Genomic DNA, 23,026 nt, shown 5'->3' on the forward strand with positions numbered 1-23,026 from the left:
ATCGCGTTTTCACCATCGTACCATCGCCTTCCGGTTAGAAATGCGTAGTCCCGTACACTTGTATGTATTTTTGTCAACAATAGATGAATGTATCTCAATGTTTTTTGTGAGAAGAAATTTACCATTTAGATTCTGCTGTTTTGCAAAATGTTTTACAAAATGTTCAGTGCACAGTTCATTAAAACTGTAAAATCTTCAAGGCAACGTTCTTTGTATTTTATGTATGCATGAAAGTAAATAAAAAGCTTGGTGCAATAGTCATATGGTATTATTCAAACTCAGCTTATTCTTGTTAGGATGTAGAAGGTACATAGTGCAATGTGAAAATGAGATTGTATCAAGCCTGTATTTTACTGACACATATACTGTAACACTGCGCATGACCACCGGAAGGCGATGGTACGATGGTGAAAACGCGATGGTACGATGGTGATAACGCGATGGTACGATGGTGAAAATGCGATGGTACGATGATGAAAACGCGATGACACGATGATGAAAACGCGATGGTACGATGATACGATGGTGAAAACGCGATGGTACGATGATGAAAACGCGTTATTACATCGACATTTCACCATCGTACCATCGCACTATCGCGATTTCATCATTGTGCCATCGCGTTTTCACCATCGTACCATCGTTGTTTCATCATCGTGCAATCGCGCCATCGCGTTTTCGTCATCGTACCGTCGTGCATCGCGGTTTAGTATCAAATAAAAAGTCAAGATTGTCCAAACGGAACATCGTAGAAAACGCCAAGAAATGGCTGTTAACCTAAAGGCCAACTCATATATAATCACAGTCTGATTTGAGGTAATTAGGGGTTTAAGAGAATAAGGAAGACTTTGTCGGTGTATATTTCAGCTATCACTGCAAATAACGTCTTTAGAAATATACTTTATTTTGTTTCGAATTTGTTTTGAACTGAGATGACTTTATAATAATATTTGCCCTCCTATTTTTGCATGTACTAACAGGTTTTCGTCAGTTTATCAAATAAAAAAGTATAATATCAAGTAACGAAAGTGTATGTACAAACTTACATTAACCGTTCTAAGTCCAAGAATGGGTTATCGCAAGTACCTGCATGTTAAACTAATGTGAACACAACTAAACAAAAGTAAAATGACTCTGGATTTTTCTTGTTTCTTTTCAGATTTACAGAAAATGATTGACCACTCCCCGTTATCTTATTCAAGCGGAACGCCCGCGCTTGTCTCACTGGCGCCAGACCAGAAAGAAAATGCCTCTGTACATGTTATATCCTACCCCTAGGTATTCTATAAGAACCATGGTCATGAACGGGAAATTATACTAACCCGTTTCAATCGTAAATTTCTCAGTTCGGTGAATGGGTACCTAGTATATTGAACAAGCGATAATTTATCTTCCATCGTGCACCAGTCACATTGTCTCAATATTCCATATTGCAGAGATTATCAACATATTTAATGCTTTCGTCAACGTTACAGAAAAAACTTGCTTGACCTTCCCTAATGAACAACCGGTCTAGAGGTCACGGCAGTGTGCACATGTTTGGCGAAATGTGAACAAACAAAAACATAATTTAAAAATCACATTTTTACGATAAAACTCGAAATGATGAATGAAATTCATCTTGTATATGACCTTTTATTTGAAATCGTACATTGGTCTGCATCTGTTCTGTTTATTTTATTCATTTTGCACATTTGTGCTGCATTTTCACATTTTAGCGAACACGTGTAGTAAAATGACGATTGATATACATTTTCACATTAGCCAATCAGAATGGTTTTGTAATCTAGAACGGAACTTCACCAGGGAAGTTTCAAGCAGGTTTTTGTGTGTAACGTTGAAATAACTATAAACTACGCGTTGTTTTTCTAAGATAAGATGTATAGAAGAAATGTGACCGGTACACAGTGGAAGATAAATTACCACTTGTTTGATATCTATAGTACACATTTACCGAACTGCGTGTTTTAGGTATGAAATGCGCGATTGAAACGGGTTAGTATATTTTCCCCTTCATGACCATGGTTCTTATAGAATACCTAAGGGGTTGGTATAACATGTACAGAGGCATTTTCTTTCTGGTCTGGTGCCAGTGGCTTGTCTTTAGGTCAGTGACCAGAGTCTAGAAATTGAAATGAAGTTCAATGTTCATACAAATGAAATAATATTTACAGATTATTCGAACATTGATATTTATTTTCTAAAATTCGCTATTTATGTTCTAAAATAGATACATTATGTTTGTTCCATCTAACTTGGCTTATCAGCAGAAAGATCGCTAAGCTTATGAACTGTAAATAACTGAAATCTAATTGGTCAGAAGCCACGTAATACAACATTGTACTGACGTGTGCTTTCGGTATTAGAAACCCTATGAAAAGATTTTTAATATCGCAGTTACTTTAAATAGGCACTTAAAAAAGCTGGTCAATGTGACTTCAGGCTTATTATGAAGAAAATCTATTATAACATATAAATTTATTCCACAGTTATTTAAACAGCCGATTAAACTGGTCCATGAAACAGTTACTGATCTGTCGGCGGTACCATATAGTGTGATCTAAATAATAATACAACTGCCTTGAAAAATTATCCTCTGAATCCATATGCTAAATACTTACTGACTTATTTGACGGTCTCTACCTATTAAATACTTATAAAATCACTTGCCGGTCAAGAGAATAAACTATTTATTACGGCATTGCATGTGTGTGTGTGTGCGTGCGTGTGTGTGTGTGAGAGAGAGCTTATTTATTATAGTCGCCACAGGTAAATCATACGGGCGACTCCTCCAGAAGACTATTAGTAATGTTAATAGCATGATAGTGCAAGATAAAGAAGACGCCAAATTCCAGCCGCTTCCCTGCTTCATTAGCGTGTCAGGTGTAGAACACCCATACACCATACATCTGATCCCAATGTTAGTATTTTAGTTGAAGAAGCGTGGGGAGGGGTTGGGGACTCGAACTCGAGACATTTATTTTATTTTTATAATAAGCCAAGTTAAATAATTAGATGAGGATTTTCATTCAAAATCAAAATTAAAATTCTATTGAAGTAAAGTATGCACTAATTATATCATGAAAATTATTTATAACAGATAGTCCTAATTTCTCTTAAGTCTCAAAATAAACTTCTAACTAAACGTAATAATCTAACCTATATTGATTCTATTTACATTTAAATTCAACCCTACAAATGTTGATATATTTAAAATGGCATTCGATCGATTTCTCAGACCAGTTGTTCAGGTTTACAGATATCTATAACGTTTCTGACAAAATGAAGCACGTATATGAACCACATTTACTGATGTAACACAAATTACATACACAGATAAAATTGTATGCTGATTTGGCATTTTTACTTACTTAAAACGTTCTACCCATGTTATTAGATATTAGATACCTGTGTTATTAGATACCTGTGTATGCGGTATTCCAGTTGTTTATATGAAATCTGTTCCACAAATGAAAATATTATCTAATTGTTTAATGATTTTATTAATTTTGAGCAAGTTTCTGTTAAAAGAAACACCCGTGTGCAGTCGGCATATACGGTTGTGCAATGTCCACTTATTTTTATCCATTATATATCTATATCTGTTTAAAGAAAGGAATAGCCAATTGTATTTTGTTATATTTTAGTAACTGCTTTTTTTAGATTACTATATACACTTACATGAACGACAATGCGTGCGTCCATGCGCGCGTGTGTGTGTGAATATTTACTCATTTATTTAACGCTAAAATCACCTTGTCATGTGAATTTCTACAAATTTATCACATATATTATATATTTATCATTTATTATTTATATTTATTATCACATAAATTATGCTCGTATAACTGTAATGAGTTGGTATGTTCTGTTCTGTTCTGTACGAATCATTCAGGAAAACATTGAACCAATTACTTATTAAGAAAATATTAGCATTATACGTACTCACAGATCATTGGAGGAATCATGGACATTTTTATCAATATCTTGTTTATATTTATGTGCTAAACCGTCACATTTTCCTAAATAGTTAGTATGTCTTAAAATAATAGGAAGAAAAGATACACAAAAGAGTCATAATATCCTAAATCATCATCACAAATAGGTAAAATTTCGGCATTATAGTGTCATTCAAGAGACAGTCATGCTAAATGACACTAAGAACTGGGCCAAAGATTCAGACGAGAAGATGATTAAAGTTTCCAACCAGCTATGTAGGGAAAACTAGCCCCGCCCGTCAGTCATTTATACAAACGGTCATCCAAAAATCACTTTAAAATCCGACCACTACTTAAGGTTAGAGAACACCAATTGTTTTCCCATAGGCGTCCATTATAACTTTATGGCGTGTACGGCCTTCCATAAATCGAAACATGTATATCCAATCACATTGTATTCAAGAACTATCTTAGTTCCACCAAAATATCGGACAAAAACATATGAATAGTGTTACTTTATTTAAGTAATTTTCGTGTGAATGAGATGACCCCCTGTCTACATCCTGGGTGATGATGAAAGAGGGGGGGGGGGGGGGGGGGATCCAGAGGCAATTTGTTTACATAGTGATGACGTAATATGTCGAGTTTATGAATAGAAATGAGGACATGTTAACTTTATGAATAGAAATGAGGACATGTTAACTTTATGAATAGAAATTAGGACATGTTAAGTTTACGAATAGGAAAGTGAGCATTTGTTTAGTCAAAAAGAAAAATGGTCAAAACAAAAATTGTAAGTTTTATGAATGGAAACCTAAACACTTTGTCCAGTCCATAATTCCTATATAAAACCAAAGTCGCGGTTTAACAGTATTGAATGATAGCCCTGTTGAAGATTTTTAAGCGCGTGTTTTTGTTTGTATAGTGGATTAACTGCATTTCCTTCTTACATTTTTACATCCAGTCTTCTGAAATAATAACCAATGTGGTCAAAACTAGTTTAAAGTAACTGAATCAGAGATTCCTCCTCCCTTGAAAATAAGTAAAAGTGAGTGAATGAGGGGTTCCTCCTCACTGGGAGGAGGTAAAATGAGGGAATGAGGGATTCCTCCTCCCTAGAAAATGATTAAAAATGAGTGAATGAGGGACTCCTCCTCCTCCTCCTCCCTGGGAGGAGGTAAAATGAGTAAATAAGGGGTTCCTCCTCCCTAGAAAATGAGAAGAAATGAATGAATGAGGGGTTCCTCCTCCCTGGGACCAGGTAAAATGAGTAAATAAGGTGTTCCTCCTCCCTAGAAAATGAGCAGAAATGAGTGAATGAGGGGTTCCTCCTCATTGGGAGGAGGTAAAATGAGGGAATGAGGGATTCCTCCTCCCTCTAAAATGAGTAAAAATGAATGAATAAGGGGGTTCCTCCTCTTTGAAAATTGAGTTAGAAGTATTTATCCTCCATAGAAATGAGTTAAAACCGGTACAAGAGTGGTTTCCCTTCTTATGAAACGAAATATAATTGACAATGAACATTCTGTTATGATTACTTCATACTGATTTGGATTCTTTGCAACTCGTTGTTGTAGTAGTAGAGGAGGAGGAGGAGGAGGAAGTGTATAAAATTGGCTAAAACCTACTTTCTTTGTCATTTTAAAACTTGACACCATGGTTTACACATGCACTTATTGCAACAGAAAGTTTGGGAGAAAAGATAATCTAAAAAGACACTTACAACACACTCATAACGGCAATATGTCTGAAAATCTTTCAAATAATGGAAACTCTTCAGATAAGGAAACAGACTATAGTAAGTCCGAAACTATTTTCGACAGATACAGGCAAAGCTTAAATGCTGCTGCTGCTGCTGATGATGATGATGATGATGATGATGATGAAGATTCTGGCTATGATACAGATACTGATACGAAACATCAGAAAGACTATTCTAGCAATTATAAACACAGGAAACATATTGATATATGGAAATACTTCCTAGATCTTGCCTACGATGCAGGTGATGACATGCTAAATGAAAAGGCCAAGAAGAATCATAAAAAATACCCCGAGAGCACACCGGTAGAAATTCAAGACTTAACATTTAATGAGCTGAAATCATTGTATATAAGTTCAGACAAAATTATATTGACTTCATCCGAAAAATGAATGCACTTCGTAAAAATCCGGTACATCAAAAAATTATGAGAAGTGCGAAGCGAAGACGAATTCTCAAAAGATGAAGCGATACAGTATGCTGTATTAAAGAGGAAATATCTAATGGAGAGTGTTATGGATCAATACCCATTGCCTGAGCTTGAGGATATGGATGAAACTAGTGAAGAAGAAGAGAGTACAAACAGCTCAGAGGAAAACGTGGATAACATTTATACATACAATAATTACTGACTAGACTGATAACTGTCATATTACTGATTAATAGAACATAAACATATTACTTTGCAAACAGTTCATGCTATGGATGTTTCAAGGTTAAAATAATATTATTATGTTTAGTGCGCTACCTTGCTTACTCGCACTGTATTTGTAGCACATATGCAAACACTGTCACACCTGTAGTAAATGTATGTTATACAGAAAATAAATGTTTTCAAACCTATTCCTTTGTTTCTTGAAGTTTCTATGTGCACAGCATGTACATTCAAATGATGCCTTGGATTACATAATATGAAATATAATCATTTTTAAATCTTGGTGTTCAAACATCTTTACTCTCCAAATCTTAAGTACCACATTCTATTAAAACATTAAACAATATTTATTCGTCACATTTATGGTAATAACAAACAATATGACTTTGTTCTTATATTCAATAGGTATATTTCTAAACACATTTACAATTTTGTAACTGCGGTTTGAAACACGTTCAGTACACGCTTATTTTTAATAGCCAATGAGTGCTAGAGGCTGGCTTGGTCATAGACAAATCGTGTTTATGTATTACATCGAGAATAAATTTGAAGGCTTTAAATTTATATGAAATCTAAAAGGAATTAAAGTTTTACAAATATTATAAAGAATGAAATCGTCTACTTGAAACAAAAATGAAGCTAAATGGTTAATAAAGAAACAAACTTAATAGACTTAGATACTAATTGTTTATTTCTTTGGATACAATTTAGGATTGTAATACATCTGTCAACAAGGCTGTACTATTGAGTATGTCCAGACACTGCTGCAGCATTGTTATCCAGAAACTTAGCTTAACTGGAAATAAAATCTTTCAACAACCAAGGTGTGTGAAAGATTTGTTCCCCACAAAAGTCAGGTATCACTCATAGCTAAATCATAAACAATGTTTTGCTATCAATTAAAATAAACAGTATCTCTTAAAACAATATCACTGTACCATCTTTATCTAGGGAATAAAAATAATGTCTCATTAAATTGGAATTTTATTTATAATTAGATTCTTATAAATCTTTGAGATTGGCCTATTATTATTTTGTTGCATATGTATTTTACCTGTATGTACAAATGGATGAAACTTTAATAAACTGTGAACTCTAATTGAAATACGTCTGGTATAATTAAACATGTTAGTTTTGTAAAGTGTACTCCTGTAATGTGTAATATAAGGCATGATACAGGTTGTCTTAGGGCCATGACCATTCATTCAATTTAATTATATTATATTTCGCCATCATTAAGTCCAATGATTTTATACGCTACCTTTAGTCGTAACAATGGACTATAATATTTGTTTAAAGTCTTAGCCACTATGCTAGTCATAATATTTCAACATACTACTGTTATTCCCATTCTTTACTAATTTACGAATACAGAGTTCCTCTGAAGGTTATTTGATTTGTAAACCCTATGATCAATGTGTTTGTATTTCCCATCAGTCTGTTTGTATTTCACATTGCCAACTTACGTTCATAAGATTGACTTATTTTGGAGGATTTTTATTCAAATTCGATTTAACTCTATTCCGTTTCATAAGAAGGGAAACCACTCTTGTACCGGTTTTAACTCATTTGTATGGAGGATAAATACTTCTAACTCAATTTTCAAAGAGGAGGAACCCCCTAATTCACTCATTTTTACTCATTTTCTAGGGAGGAGGAATCCCTCATTCCCTCATTTTACCTCCTCCCAATGAGGAGGAACCCCTCATTCACTCATTTCTGCTCATTTTCTTGGGAGGAGGAACACCTTATTTACTCATTTTACCTCGTCCCAGGGAGGCAATTCCACAGGGGTCCGTAACGGAGCAAGGATATATAGAGATTTTTGGAACTTCGTCAAATCGCTCAAAAGGTCCTTTTTGATGTTGTCTGAAAGTGTCAATATATGCCTCGGATGTAAGATATTTCCGTATTTGAGAGCTGCAGACATTTCAGAAATATTTTCAAAATGAATTTCGTGTAATAAATGTTGATTCTACGGAAGCGTGAAAGGGCCATCAGACGCTAATACGTTTTATAACGTTACAGGTGTGGAAAAGACAAGCTATATTGTTTCTAATTAACCCCTTATTTACAGCAATCACAATTGCAGATATATTTTCCGTCGCCATGTCACTGAACAATAATATTATCAATGTTAGTAACTTAAATGTCTATCACTGTTGCCTAACCCATATGCATATATCCAAATGTTGATTCTAAGGAAGCGTGAAAGGGCCATCAGACCCTATTGCTGTTTATTTTACTGGCGAGAAGTTTACGAAAAGTATTTTGCTGACAGCACGCTTACTTGTAAGAATGCAATTCCATTTTGTACTTTTAAACGCTTTCTCTTTTTAAAACGTTTGTATAATGTTTACATTTTACCACTTTGACCACAGTTGTATAATTTGGGTAAATTGTGGAGTTGCCTTAGAAGATAAATAAATTCGTTTTCGAAAGACAGCTGCTGTTTTTGATACAGATTTTGAAACTGCATCTGTTACATTGTTTTTAGAACTACATTTGGTGACCTTTCCTGAACGCATTAAATAAAAAAGACTTCTCATGTACATAGCAATGTATGACAGAGCTCCATTCATTTACATGTTTCTGTTTTTTATTCTAAAACGTCCCCCTTAAATCAATTCTATCTACCCAAACCAAATGGTTAATTTTTCAGTTCTACATATTGGTCTACATGTTGGTTCAGTGTTTGAAATGGCCTTCCTAAATACAGTATACATCTTCTTCGCAACATTTTAAACCATATTCTAACATGGCTCGATTTGATTTCCAGTTAAACAAAGAAGAAAACCAAGCTCGATATATTCTGCGATAAACAACGGTTGACGCGCGGACCGGTAAGAGAGCATTATGACGTCATAATTGACGTCATATTGCCGCATGACGTTCGATACATTACTCCTCGCGTAAAGGAAGTCCAGTATACTATCTATTAAAATATATCAATGAGCATGTCAGAATGAAAACAATCAAGGTTTTCTTGTTATTTATCGTCTAATTTACCACGGTTCATCGTTCAGATGCTTCAGTATTTAACCACTCGGGCTAACGCCCTCGTGGTTCAATTCCTACGCATCTGAACTCTGAACCGTGGTAAATCAGACGATAAACAACTCGAAAGCCTTGATTATTTGCTAAATATTTACATTTGAGTGCAATAACCAAGTAGCCAGCATCTTTTCAAATAATGTTTTCTTTGTTATAATGATGATTCTACGTTTTTGTATTATAAGCTTGTGTAAATGTATGCCTCATTATACATTTTTTCCGTAAATTTATTCAATGGAAATTGAATATTTTTATTATATGTAAACAGATATAAATAAATTATGTTTTAACATCTAAAATTTAGAAAAATAAAAAATGAATACTAGTTTATATTTATGAGGAAATGTCAAACCTTGCCGGTGATTTGTACTGTCAGTTTAAAATGTTTAAACATATGTTCGATTTTTGTGGAAAATATGTGCTTGTACATGATTGGGGAGGGGGATGTCCGTCCTAACCAATTAGAAGTAAAACGATAAATTCCTTGTAATTGTAAACGCGATGAGTGTAAAAATATGGTGTTATTATATCCTAGTGTATTAATCAGTAACTTCATCTCCTGGTTTCCTGCATATCAAAAACCGGTAGTATTTTTATCCTATCAGTTTAATTCACGAGGACTTTAGATGACTTTCCCAACAAGGTATTGTTATCTATTTTTAATTACGAAAGAAGCTTTTAATGTTTTGGCGTGATAATTAGTAAATATATCATTACAATCATTACTACTTTCTGATATTTTCCAGAAAAAATGTAACTCAGAAACGTGTTTCATGTATTTATATATACGCGAAAAGAAAGTGTAGTTAAAATAATTCTTTGAACGTAAGTCATAAACTGATTGATAAAAACACTTTAAATCAAAGCCTTGAGATGTCTGGTGGTTGCGGGTTTTGCTAGATTTATTTTCATTTTAAATGCCAATCTTTAAATATACATGTATAAGAAACAAATACTAATGTGCCTCACATCTAAGATAAACTCTGCCTGACCTTACATGAACAGCTGGAAGTCAGTGATGTAACCATAGGCTGGAATACCTAATCATTGACAGGTCTTATTTAATCTAAATGGCCAGTGTGAATGGATATAGAGAATGAATAAGAACTACTTGATCATTGATAATTCATCCGCATTGTTCATGAATGGAACTACTTTGTGTAGCACATGAACATATCCTTTGGATGTGATTTGGAATCAAATAAAGATGCTACATGATTGTCAGAAATACACTTAACTTTGGTTACGGGATAAACCCGCAACCAAAAATCAAATATAATTCGTAGGTGAAGATATAAAATTATCCGTTTTTATTTGATTACAGCAAACGGCGGAAGTTATAGTTCACGTTTTACTACGAAAGGAAGTCTCTAATTCTTTGAAATATTTTATCATTTCGCCTAACAGGGAAGGGGGTGTAAATCGCACATGTTTGTTGACCGAATCGAAGTTGACAAAACTAGAATGTCATCTTTTATAATGCAAATATATGATGTCTTCATTACGGCCACTTTTAAAGACTTACTGTGTCTGTAAAAAAGTTAATTTACTTTCAAAAAATAAGTTTAATATATTTTAGCTGAAGACTCTATACTGGTTCTTAGATACCACCTAATATCTTTGTATTTGCGTTCTAATAAACATATATTTTTTAAAACATTCGGGCTTGACATGTAATTCATTTTATATTTGACCATAGGTTATTCCTTCTATAATACTGCCCGACTTCTTTATATCGTGTCTCAAGCCGAAAAATAATGAACAATTACAGAAAACTAAATTGTCCTTTAATCTATTTCAAATACTGTGAAAATGTGTTTCGAAAAAATATTTTTGCTCAAGGTTCCGGAGAACCTGTCTTAGTATTTAGTCTTTATTATAGGCTCATCTGTGTACATACAATACAGGTACATAAAATAATTAACAAATTCAATTCAATTTATAAGAGACTTTTGTTATTGCATACTACACTATGTCTATCACTCACATAATATAAATATTACAGTGATAAAACCAAGATGTTGTTGCCAATCGTTAATTAAAAAAAAACAAAAAACTACGACCTAAAATGTAAATTTTAAAAATATTCATTGGAGTAACTTTATTGACATTCAAACTTTTGAAAATTATTCCCGTTTTAAATGTGAAGTAATCAGACGGAATTACACGGCATGGTAAAACACATGGAATGTTTGAGAAAAGTTCTGAAAATAGCTAAAACTTTTTGAAAAGAATTTCGAATATAAACAGTTTGGAAAAAATAAAGAGAACTTTTTATCTAAAAGGTACTAAGGATCAGTAAAGGGATATTTTGTGAGCCAAACTGTGGGGAAAAAATGTTAAAACAGGAATAAGTACACAAATAAATATTGCGTTAGAATATCTCTCAGTTTCATGAGTGAATTGATGTCTTACAGATACTACCATATCAAACGCAAAAAGCTATTTTTATTACTGACAAACTGTCTCATTCTGTCATGAGACGGAAGAAAAAATGTGGAATTAAATTCCTTTCATTTTACTGACAAATAGTCTTTGACTACTTACGATACTTTGGCCACTTCTATATATACTGTCCAAGATATACTATACCGAACAGCAAAAGAAACTATCCAGATGTATAACTGGTATATTTTGATATAAAAAATTAATTATTCAAATTTGAATCGTTTCTTCATACCAAAATTACACTTGAAGAACTTCGCGTGATAGTAAGTCAACCATGAAGTCAGTAGTCCCACAATAGCCTTTTGAAAGGCTATATCGTGCGCATGCGTGAAAAATGGTGGTCACAAAATTTTTGCAGGAGAAAAAATCTCGATTTTAAATGGATTTTAAGTGTATTATGATGGTGTAATGTGCATGCATTTGGATATATCATAGGAAAAGACTGAATCAATGCGTAGAAAACGGAAAAAGTCAAAACAGTCACCAGAAACACAAGAAAACCCTCAGAAGAGAAATACAACAATGGCTGAGAAAGGCGCGAACTCTATTCAAAATGAAAATCATATTGGACAGTTTAGTCAATTACAGTCAGGTCAGAATTTTATCTTGCCGAATCCTATGTATTACAGTAATACAAATGGTCAATTTATGCAAATGAACTCAGCATCGCCAATTTTTTCACCAAATAATACGCCTTCAACACCAGTTAATAGCACTCAGCAGGCGGACATGTTTTCTATGATTATGCAACGTCTAGACTCGATGGATAAAAGGCTAAACCAATTAGACTCCATACAATCCAGTGTGAAAAGTATAACGGTCCGTATTGACACTATTGATCAGAAGGTCACCAATTTAGAGGCCAAAATCAAGGACATTGAGACTAGCCACCAGTTTGAAAGCGATACATTGGAGCAACTAAACAGAAAACAGAATGAAATCGACTCATCGCTTATCAAATTACGAAATATTGAGGCGGAACAGCGTTCACGAGAAGAAGAACTCCAACGAGAAATTACCGACCTAAAATGCAGGAGTATGAGGGACAATTTATTGTTTTTTAACATTCCCGAAGAAAAGGATGAAAACTGCGAGAGAAAAGTGCTAGATTTAATAGAATCTAAGTTGCAGATTGATGATGCCAAAACCAATATCAGACTACAAAGAACGCACAGGGTTGGCGTATTTAAGGAATCAAAGATTCGACCCATCGTCGCTAAGTTCAGCAATTTTCCGGACCGAGAGAAAGTGCGCACATCTGCGAAGCTCCTTAAAGGTGCACGGTATGGCATAGGAGAGCAATTTCCGGCTGAAGTGGTTGATAGGCGGAGGAAACTGATTCCTGTTATGAAGAAAGCACGATCAGAGGGCAAAGAAGCTTACCTTAGTGTTGACAAATTATACATAAATAAGCAGTTATATAAGGAAAGTGTGTAGGATAACCCCGAGAGTGTTCTGAAATGTTGTTCATGGAACATTGAAGGTTTATCATTAGCAAAACGATCATGCGATGAGTTCGTAAATCTCATAAGTGAATATGACTTAATTTGTATCACCGAATCTTGGACAAGCAAAAAGTCGGACATTGAACTTAAGGGATTTAGTAATCCTATCCATTCATATAGACAATTTCATCATAGACGAGCGAAACGTAACAGTGGGGGGTTAATCATTTACATCAAAGATAGTGTAAGAAATGGTGTTAAACTAATAAAAAATAATATAGACTGCATTGTTTGGCTGAAGCCTGATAAGAATTTCTTTTGTATAATAAAAGATATATATCTAGCCGTGACTTATATCCCACCAGAAAATTCACCATTTCACAATGTTTACGATATGGATCTGTTTCAGATATTAGAAACTGATATAAATATATTTCAAGAGAGGGGAAACGTGTTCGTCGCTGGAGATTTTAATGCGAGAATAGGCCGTAAAACAGATTACATAGATCATGACTATAACATTCAAGGTGACGTAAACCAAGACATCGATTTACCGTTACCTCGATCAACACGGGATTTTACAACAAATCGCTTTGGAGATTATCTGTTAGACTTATGTAAAGCAACAAATATTCGAGTTGTTAATGGTAGACTGTACAATGACAAATTATGCGGAAATTTTACGTGCATGACCCATAACGGCGAAAGCATTGTGGACTATTTATTAACATCATCGGCTAATTTTGACAAACTAGCACATTTTGCAGTTGACGATTTTAATGAGTTCTCGAATCACGCACCAATATCTTTTTGGTTAAAACCAGATCACATAAAATTGATAATCAAAGCCAAAAGAGAACATTTTATAAATGGAACCCAGAATACAGGGAATCCTTCTTAAATGAACTTAAAAGTGATGTTGAGCAATTGCAACAGTCTTTGAACGAAAGAATTGAAAATAACTGTGATATAGACGATTTAGTAGCGTTGTTTACAAACTTTTTTAACAGCAAAGGTTGTAAATATTTTGAGAAAAATGTTTCTGTTAAAAATGTATACTTTACATCTGTAGATAAAAATAAGCAGAAATGGTATAATGATGAATGTAAAAATAAATGTCAAATATATAAAAAGGCAATCTTTGATTACAATGTCAATAAAACATTTGAAACAAGACAATCATTGTTAAACAAGAAAAGAGAATATAAATACTTTTGCAGAAAATGTAAAAATGAATATAACAAAAAATTGAGCAAGAAAATGAATGACATGAGACGTAGTAATCCACGTACATTTTGGAAAATGTTTAAAAGAAAAATAGTAATCCATCCGGAGAAGGTATTAATATAGAAGAATTTTTCAATCACTTTCAGAACTTAGCACAGACCTCTGTACCAAATGAAAACAAAGAATGTTTGGAGTTTTTATCGCATTTTTCTGATAATAATGCCGAAAGTACTTTTCCTGAACTTGATTCACCAATAACTACGACGGAAATTTTATCTGCTACAAAATCGCTGGCTTCAAATAAAGCATGTTCAATAGACAATATTCTATATGAGTATTTTAAAGCTAGTATTGATGTAACAGTGCGACCTATTCAGCTATTATTCAATTATATATTAGAGCAGGGAAGGTTTCCGCCTAGCTGGTCAAGGGGTGTGATTATCCCGTTATATAAAAAAGGTGATTCGAGTGACCCAGATAATTAGAGAGGTATAACCCTCATAAGTTGCTTTGCAAAACTGTTCACTGTTATTTTGAATAATAGACTTAAAAAGTGGGTAGAGCAAAACGATATCATGACCGATGCTCAATTCGGATTTAGACCAAATTTTAGCACAGCAGACGCTATATTTATTCTAAACTCTCTGGTTGAGAAACAACTGAAGAATAAGTCATCTTTAATATGTTGTTTTATAGACTACAAAAAGGCATATGATCTAATTGACAGAAGTTGCTTATGGTATAAAATAATAAAATCAGGGATAGACGGCAAGCTGTTTGCTGTTCTACAATCGATGTATGAAAATATTAAATTATGTGTGAGACATATGAATACTTTATCAGATTTTTTTGACTGCAATTTAGGGTTGTTGCAAGGGGAGATAACCTCCCCGATACTGTTTTCGTTGTTTTTGAATGGCATTGAGATGCATTTGCAACAGAACATAAATGCTGGTATTACACTTGACCAATTGTCAATATATCTGTTATTGTTTGCAGATGATGCTGTATTGTTTGCTCAATCAAAAGAAGGTTTACAAGAATCATTGCATAATTTAGAGTCATATTGTAAAAGATGGAATCTTACTGTTAATGTTGAGAAAACAAAGATTGTTGTTTTTAGAAAAGGGGGAAGATTAGATGGTACATATAAGTGGACTTTTGAAGGAAAAGAAATAGAAATTGTCAATACATTTAATTATTTAGGTGTTGTATTTTCGAGCGGAGGTTCTTTTAGCCATGCAACTAAGACATTAGCTGGGAAAGGTATTAAAGCAATGAATGCACTATTCAATGTAACAAGGGGAATGAATGTCCCAATAAATATGATGTTTAATTTATTTGACGCATATGTTTTGTCAGTATTAAACTATAGCTGTGAAGTTTGGGGATTCGTAAAAGCAGATAATGTAGAACGTGTACATAGAAAGTTTTGTAAATGGATGTTAAATGTTAAAAGATCAACTAATAGTCTATCTCTATATTCAGAGCTTGGCAGATTTCCTTTGTATATAAACAGATATGTACGTATTGTTAAATACTGGTTGAAATTGTATGATTGTAAATCGGATAATTGTATTATAAGTACTATTGTAAAGGCACAAAGATTAGAGATAGTTTATAATAATAGAACAGTTAATTGGTCGTCAAAAGTACGAGGTATATTGCAGAATGCAGGTTTTGCTAATGTGTGGGAATTTCCCGAATCTGTAAATATTGACTTGTTCATACCATTGTTTAATACTCGTTTAAGGGATATATATATGACAGAATGGCGCACTAGTATGTTATCTTGTACATCTTTGTCCCTATACAGACAAATAAAAACTTGCTTTAGTCGTGCAGAATACCTTACCATTTGTGATATTCCGAAATATAGAAATGTTATTGCTAAATTAAGGTTAAACTCGCACAACTTAAACATTGAAACTGGTAGACATAGAAACATTGAAAGGAATCGTCGTTTTTGTACCTTATGTAACACAAATGATATAGAAGACGAATTTCATTTTGTTTTAGTCTGTCCATTTTACAATCAATATAGAAATATGTATATTCCAAGATATTTTAGAATTCGTCCAAGTATGTATAAATTCTGTGCATTGCTTAATTCAGATAAGAAGTCTGTTCTGCATAAATTAGCCGTTTTTTGCCTAAAGTGTTTCAGAATAAGAAATGAATATTTAAATAACTAATCATTGTATTGTACATTATATTTCATTCTATGTGTATGTTTTTCTACATATGTAACGACTGTAAAAGGTGATCACTCTCAAATCTTTACCAAATGTATGTGAATGCTATATGTATATATGATGTGTAACAGATGTATTGTAAAACTGTGACTGCCATGTAATGTTATGCTATATGACGATGAGCTGTATGCTTAAGTCAAAAATAAAATTTCTGTTCTGTTCTGTTCTATATCTTCTGCGCGTCAGTTGCATTGTAACACCCCAATGGGAGCTCGCGCTGAATTTGATTCAGACGTGCTGTGCAACCGACAATATTTTTAAAACTTTTTGATGTTTTTCGAGTTAGTCAATTATCAGTATTTCCAATGGCAATAAAATTTCACAAAGACAATTGTTAATCACAGGCGCACATGAATTTCGTGCAAAACGGCTATTGTGGGACTACTGACTTCAAGGTTGATTGATTAAAAAAAAAATACACGCGAAGTTCTTCTTTATATGAAAAAAACAAGTGATTTATAAATAAAAGTTTTTTAATAAAAAATACCCCAGTTATAAAACTGGATAGTTTCTTTTGCTGTTCAGTATAGTATATTGTACACATATCTGACAATACATTAACCATACACGAAAACGAAATGAAATTATAAAGACCATTATTGAAAAGATATGAAATAATTAATTTAAGAAGCAGTTAGATCTGCAAACGTTCATTAAGCACATTTTTATAAGTTTTGCCGTTTTGGATAGGGTGTATTTTTTTGCGCCTAGTAGCTGTAAATCACGTCTGCCTATGCAAATTTTACTGGGGTGTACTTCATGTTTCATCGTTGTGAGAACAAAAACTGAAAATGCACCCCGTGCTTTTTGAGGAGGCTACGGTCCTGGAACGTTGGTTTTTATGCCTTCACATTAATATGGGGGGGGGGGCATATAGCGTTGACAGATGAACAAGCGTGATGTGCAGATGACCATAAAGGAACTTTTGCTGTGACTATTTTTACCGCAGTTATGACCTTTAGTTAGTTTTACTATTTAGAATATAGAGTAAAATCTTGTGTGTCTAACTCCTCAAACACTATTGAAAGGATATGCTTGAAAGTTTTACAGATGATGGCCCTTGATGTGAAAATAGAGGATATTACATGAGTGTCTTTTCATACTTAATTTATTAAACGAGTTGAATAAAATAATACATTTGTAATATGCGAGGCTCTGTCGAGCATTTAATCAATTTTATTCAACGAGTTTAATAAATTCAATGCTGAAAGACACAAATATAACATTCTTTTTATTACATTTGATAAATGACTTTACCCTACCCTCATATAAGATATAGCATAAAATCGGCCTGCCTAATAAACTTTGCTTTATCTAGTCAGTGTCACGATATCACTTTTACGGGAATTTTTGAAATCACATATTTTATCAAAATTTTGCATTGAAACCGTCACCACTGTATTGAAAATGCTTGAACTTAGAAAATGAGTGGTCAAATTATAGGTTTTTATCCAGAAACAAAAATTTTATTGCTATTTTTCACTTTTACAGCACTTCAGCCGGAAATTTTTAAAACACCTTTTTTCCGATTTTTTCATAGAAACCGTTATCATTGTATTGGAAATGTTCTAACTAAGAAAATAAGTGGTAATATCAAAAGTTTTTATCGAGAAACAAAAAAGTTATTGCAATTTTTCAATTTTATCCACAAATAGAATTGCACTTGCAAACGTCGTATATGACCTCAAGTCTACACGCTGTTGCTCTTTCCAACGACTTTTTCACTATTTTCTGAACAGGTAGGATAAATAGAATATTAGATTACTGTCTGAAAAATTTAAATTTATTAGGCTCGTCTACGAAAACATATAAGGCTCGGCACAGCCTCGCCTAATATATTTTCTTCAACTCGCCTAATAAATTTAAATTTATCAGACAGTAACCTAATATTCTCTATTTATCACATGTTTGACGTCGCGGGAGTGTAATAAAGTCATTAAATAAAAACGATAATACACTACTGTAATAAGGCTTTGACGTCGGCGTCGTTTATTGTATTGGTAACGTTGGTCAAATTGACTTGTTTATATAGGAAAAGAAAGTAGATTGTTCGATGTTTCGACAGGAAAGACTAACATGTGATAAAAAGAATATTACATTTGTGACTTTCCATATTGAATTTATTAAACTCGTTGAATAAAATTAATAAAATGCTCGACAGAGCCTCGCATTTTATCATTTTATTCAACTCGTTTAATAAATTCAATATGAAAAGACACTCATGTAATATCCTCTATATAAATAATGGACTTTTTGCTATTCCTATTTTTTTCTAGAATTATGGCCCTTTCTGAACTTTACAAAATGGAAAACAGGGAAGAAATTTGGTATGTTCAACTCCTCATAACTTTTTGAAGGAGTGGATTCAAAGTTGCTTGGATGCACAACCTTAACTGAATACAATTTGCTTCTTACTTTTAATCGAACATCCTTCATGACTGTGAAGATGGTTTGTAATAAAACCTTCGCTATTTATATGATGGCGCAGTATGTGTGTTCTAGTTCGGTTGGATATTTATTCCCTTTTTCGGGTACAAAAATACTAAATGTATTCTTTACATCTTGAGCGGAAACCGTTTTTCTAATGTCAAGGTCATTGTGACCTTAACCATTGACCTACTGATTAAAAAAAGTAGCCATCTACAATAGTTCTTACTAATAATAGGCACTTTCAAACATTTCTGAAACAGAAGTTTATTTTTCACTCTTGATATAAAACTGTATGATATAGATTTTATTTTTGATCGGCAAATTTGGCGAAAACACAGACGAATGGAAGAACTGATGGACATGACAAAACAATCTAAATTTAGCTGATCCTCAGCACGACTGATATTACAAAAACGATCGGAAAAGTCAGACAAATAACCAGGTTGTTTATTATTTCGAAGTGTTTACATAAATGTACATTCTTTGTAACTTACGAAAGCTACTTTACATGGGTTTAACATTATACCGAAAAAATCGGTGAAATGGCGACTTTCCAACTTTTGATGGTGAAGGAAAATCACAGGTGCCCTCCGGACATTACTTTTTCATGGGTGGGCACCAGGGTAAAAACACTAACTTTCTTTAAGTCAGTTGGATGGCTTCCTCACAAAAAGAGTTCTTCAACAGTTACAGCGGTGAGTAAGTCACTCAGCATCATGTATTTGGATTTAAATATAAAACATAAAACGTTGAAGTTCAATTAATATCAAGATATTTCACATGGTCTGTTAAGAAATAAAATTATATACAACTAAATTGCTAAATACTTTGTACATGATGATATTTTTCTTGCATTTATTTTTTAACAAAAAAAGGTTTAAAATGTTTTTCCCTTTTAAACTGATACTGTGTTCCCATTGCTGTTGTTTGTACTATACATCAAAATTATAAATGAACATTATGTAAATTATATATCAATAAATAAATATAAATTTTTAATAATATTGAAAAATAGAAGACAAAGAAGAACCGTAAAGTAATTTTTCAAACCTTGTTGGTCATTTCGCACTGTCAATATTATATATGTTAAATATTTGACATACAAAAATATATATACAAGTAAAGAGAGGGAATATGAGTCTTACCCAATGAAAAAATGAATAATATATAAACCAAGTGGTTTCCCGCAATACCAATAGGATGTTGATAGTCGCTTGTTTGATTTGTTTCACCAATCAGTTTTAAATGGATAAAGGTTTACCAACAATCTATTGTATTATTAATTTGTTATTGAGAAATCAATGTATCAAAATTTAAAGAATTAATAAACAGAATAAATTTAGTCCGTCTTAAAGGTTAAAAGAGTGCTTATAATGATTACTTCTTTTTAAAGATTTCACTGTAAAATAACCCGATAATGTTATAACATATTAGACCCGGAAATTGGAACATTTTTACACTTAGTGGCTTTATCGGCATGTCTGTATACGCATGCTGCATATACATTCAATGAATAATGTTTTTTTTTTTAAATAATCTGAAAAAGAAAAAAAGAAAAGTGTATGCCATTAACGTTCCCAAAGAGTTAGAGGTTAATACACGACAGAGCCGGGCCGGGAGGTGATAATCGACCCGGAAAATGAATAATGGCCCGAGGTAAGTGATAATCAGTGCGTGAAAGCAATAACCTGCTTAAAACACATTCATTTTTGTTACTATATATAGTAACATATGTATTAATGTTAAATAATGCATAAAGCATCTAAAACCAACTTGAAATTATGAGAAATTATGAACATTCTACCTAAATATTTAATACCAGTTTTCAATTCTTTTGTTATCTCACAACATTAGAAAACGTATCTGGTCTGCTATCTTTATATTCTTCAGAAAATTATAAAGCTTCATGAAAATCGTAAGCATTTCAAATTTTTTTGAATTTTTAAAATCCATAAATGAGCGAAAAAGTTATTAAAAAATAAAAATTTCGATCCCATACATAAACGATGTAAAAACATTTGTTTTGCCCACCACCAGATAAACAGGTGTAAATGCGTGACGTCACGCGATCTCTCCTATAATTGCCTTGTCTTTGAATTTAAATTTAATTAACAGGTCATATTGAAATTTTTGAAATTTTATTTCAGAAAGAACCAATGGACCATATGGTCCATGAGGCAATTACATATAAACATATACAATGAACATGACAAACAGTTACAGAATATTCACATTGTAACAATGACAACAGGAGAATGGACATTCAATGTTGATATTACCTTGACAAGTAGTAGTTTTTAGAAGTATATCTTCAGCATGAATTACTAATAATTTGTAAACGTAAGCTTCTAGATAAAACGTAATAATAGTAGCCCAGACGGATCTTAACGAAAACGAATATAAGAACTGTCTTGATATTTAAAAATGAACATGATTTATTGTGAGTTGGACCCAAATAATTTTTCTCTCTTATTCAAAAAGTTATATATATAGCTTATTCTATCAGTTGTCTATATCAGGTATATGTTCTATTTCTAATGAATGATTTGATTTCCAAACTGAAAATGGGAACTATTGTACGAGATATTGATAGTGGGAAATTTGTTGAACGAAATAGGAATTGGTGACGTATGGATTAAAATAGACTGAGTTCTCATGACTTACTGATTGAGAAAGCTGGACATTCTGCAAACCCATTACCGAGACAGGGAAAAATGTTGTTTTTTTGTGATCTAAATGATTTGGAAGACGAGTTCCACTTCATTCTAAAGTGTAGCTACTATGCTGAATTACGTAAAAAAATATATCAGTAAATGTTTCTATGAAAATCTAAGTGTTTTTAAATTCATAGAATTATTAAAGTCTACAAATAAGAATACACTAACGAAACTTGCATTATACTTCACTAAGGCCTTTAAGTTTAGACAGTCTAATGTTAGACCAGATGTCACTTAGATATTAGTCTATTTATGTACATTCGTGTTTTGAATATACTCCCGCATTTTAACATTCAGACATTGTGTTATGCGTATGTTTCTTTTGAATTTCTCGCATCTTTAAATGAACAAGCTTATTTGTTTCTATTTATTCATTTATTAATTATTAATATTACATTGACTATATCAATAATCATGTATTTTACGCATGCCATATATTATGTTTATACGTTTTTGTTGTGTCGATGAGCTTTTCATGCTTAAGACGAATAAAACTTCTGTTATGTTATGTAAAAACCCCATCTTGCTAACTCATAGTATGAAATAGTCAAACTATTGACGATGTTAAATTCTCCTATTGAACTTACATCAGTCAATATAATAGTTAATAATCAAAAGGAAGAACAAAAGCATTTCAGACTGATCTGTGATGTTATCTTCAGACGAAAAAAAAATCTCAAAAAGTGTAAGAAAATATAAGGAATTTCATGTCTACAAACCTGGCGTTTTCGCGTTTGATTTTTAAATCCACAAAATTGTTTAAAGGCTATCTGTTTCCCTTTGATAAGGTTAATATTTTCGCAACGCAGAAGTAAACACAATATGACATAGGCTTGGCCCAGACAACGATATACTTTCATTTTCATTCCTGAGTGAACAGCATTAAAAATAGAATAACCAGGACAACGCATGAGGCTCTCTTTATTTGTCTGTTCAAGCAGAATACTGACAAAATTCCGTTTTCTCTTGGTAACAACTTACAATATCTCGTAATTTAAAGGGGTGAATTTTCACATTTATTTCAACAGGAAAATTATAAGCGCAAGGACATTGTTATACAAAAAATGACAATTCAGTTCCAATCGAAAAGTATAA

At 32.8% G+C, this 23,026-nt stretch overlaps 1 protein-coding gene across 1 annotated transcript in view; it reads right to left on the reverse strand.

Moving 5' to 3' along the window:
- Positions 1-22,818, reverse strand: part of LOC123528572 (serine/threonine-protein kinase TBK1-like) — a 68,379-nt gene extending 45,561 nt beyond the window's left edge. The window contains exon 1 of the mRNA XM_053522462.1: positions 22,651-22,818. Within this exon, the coding sequence (XP_053378437.1) occupies positions 22,651-22,797 (147 nt within the window). The 5' untranslated portion in view covers positions 22,798-22,818. The remainder of the gene's footprint in view (positions 1-22,650) is intronic.
- Positions 22,819-23,026: the final 208 nt, after the last annotated feature.

The sequence above is a fragment of the Mercenaria mercenaria genome, chromosome 13 (assembly GCF_021730395.1).
Source record: "Mercenaria mercenaria strain notata chromosome 13, MADL_Memer_1, whole genome shotgun sequence".
Classification (NCBI taxonomy): domain Eukaryota; kingdom Metazoa; phylum Mollusca; class Bivalvia; order Venerida; family Veneridae; genus Mercenaria; species Mercenaria mercenaria.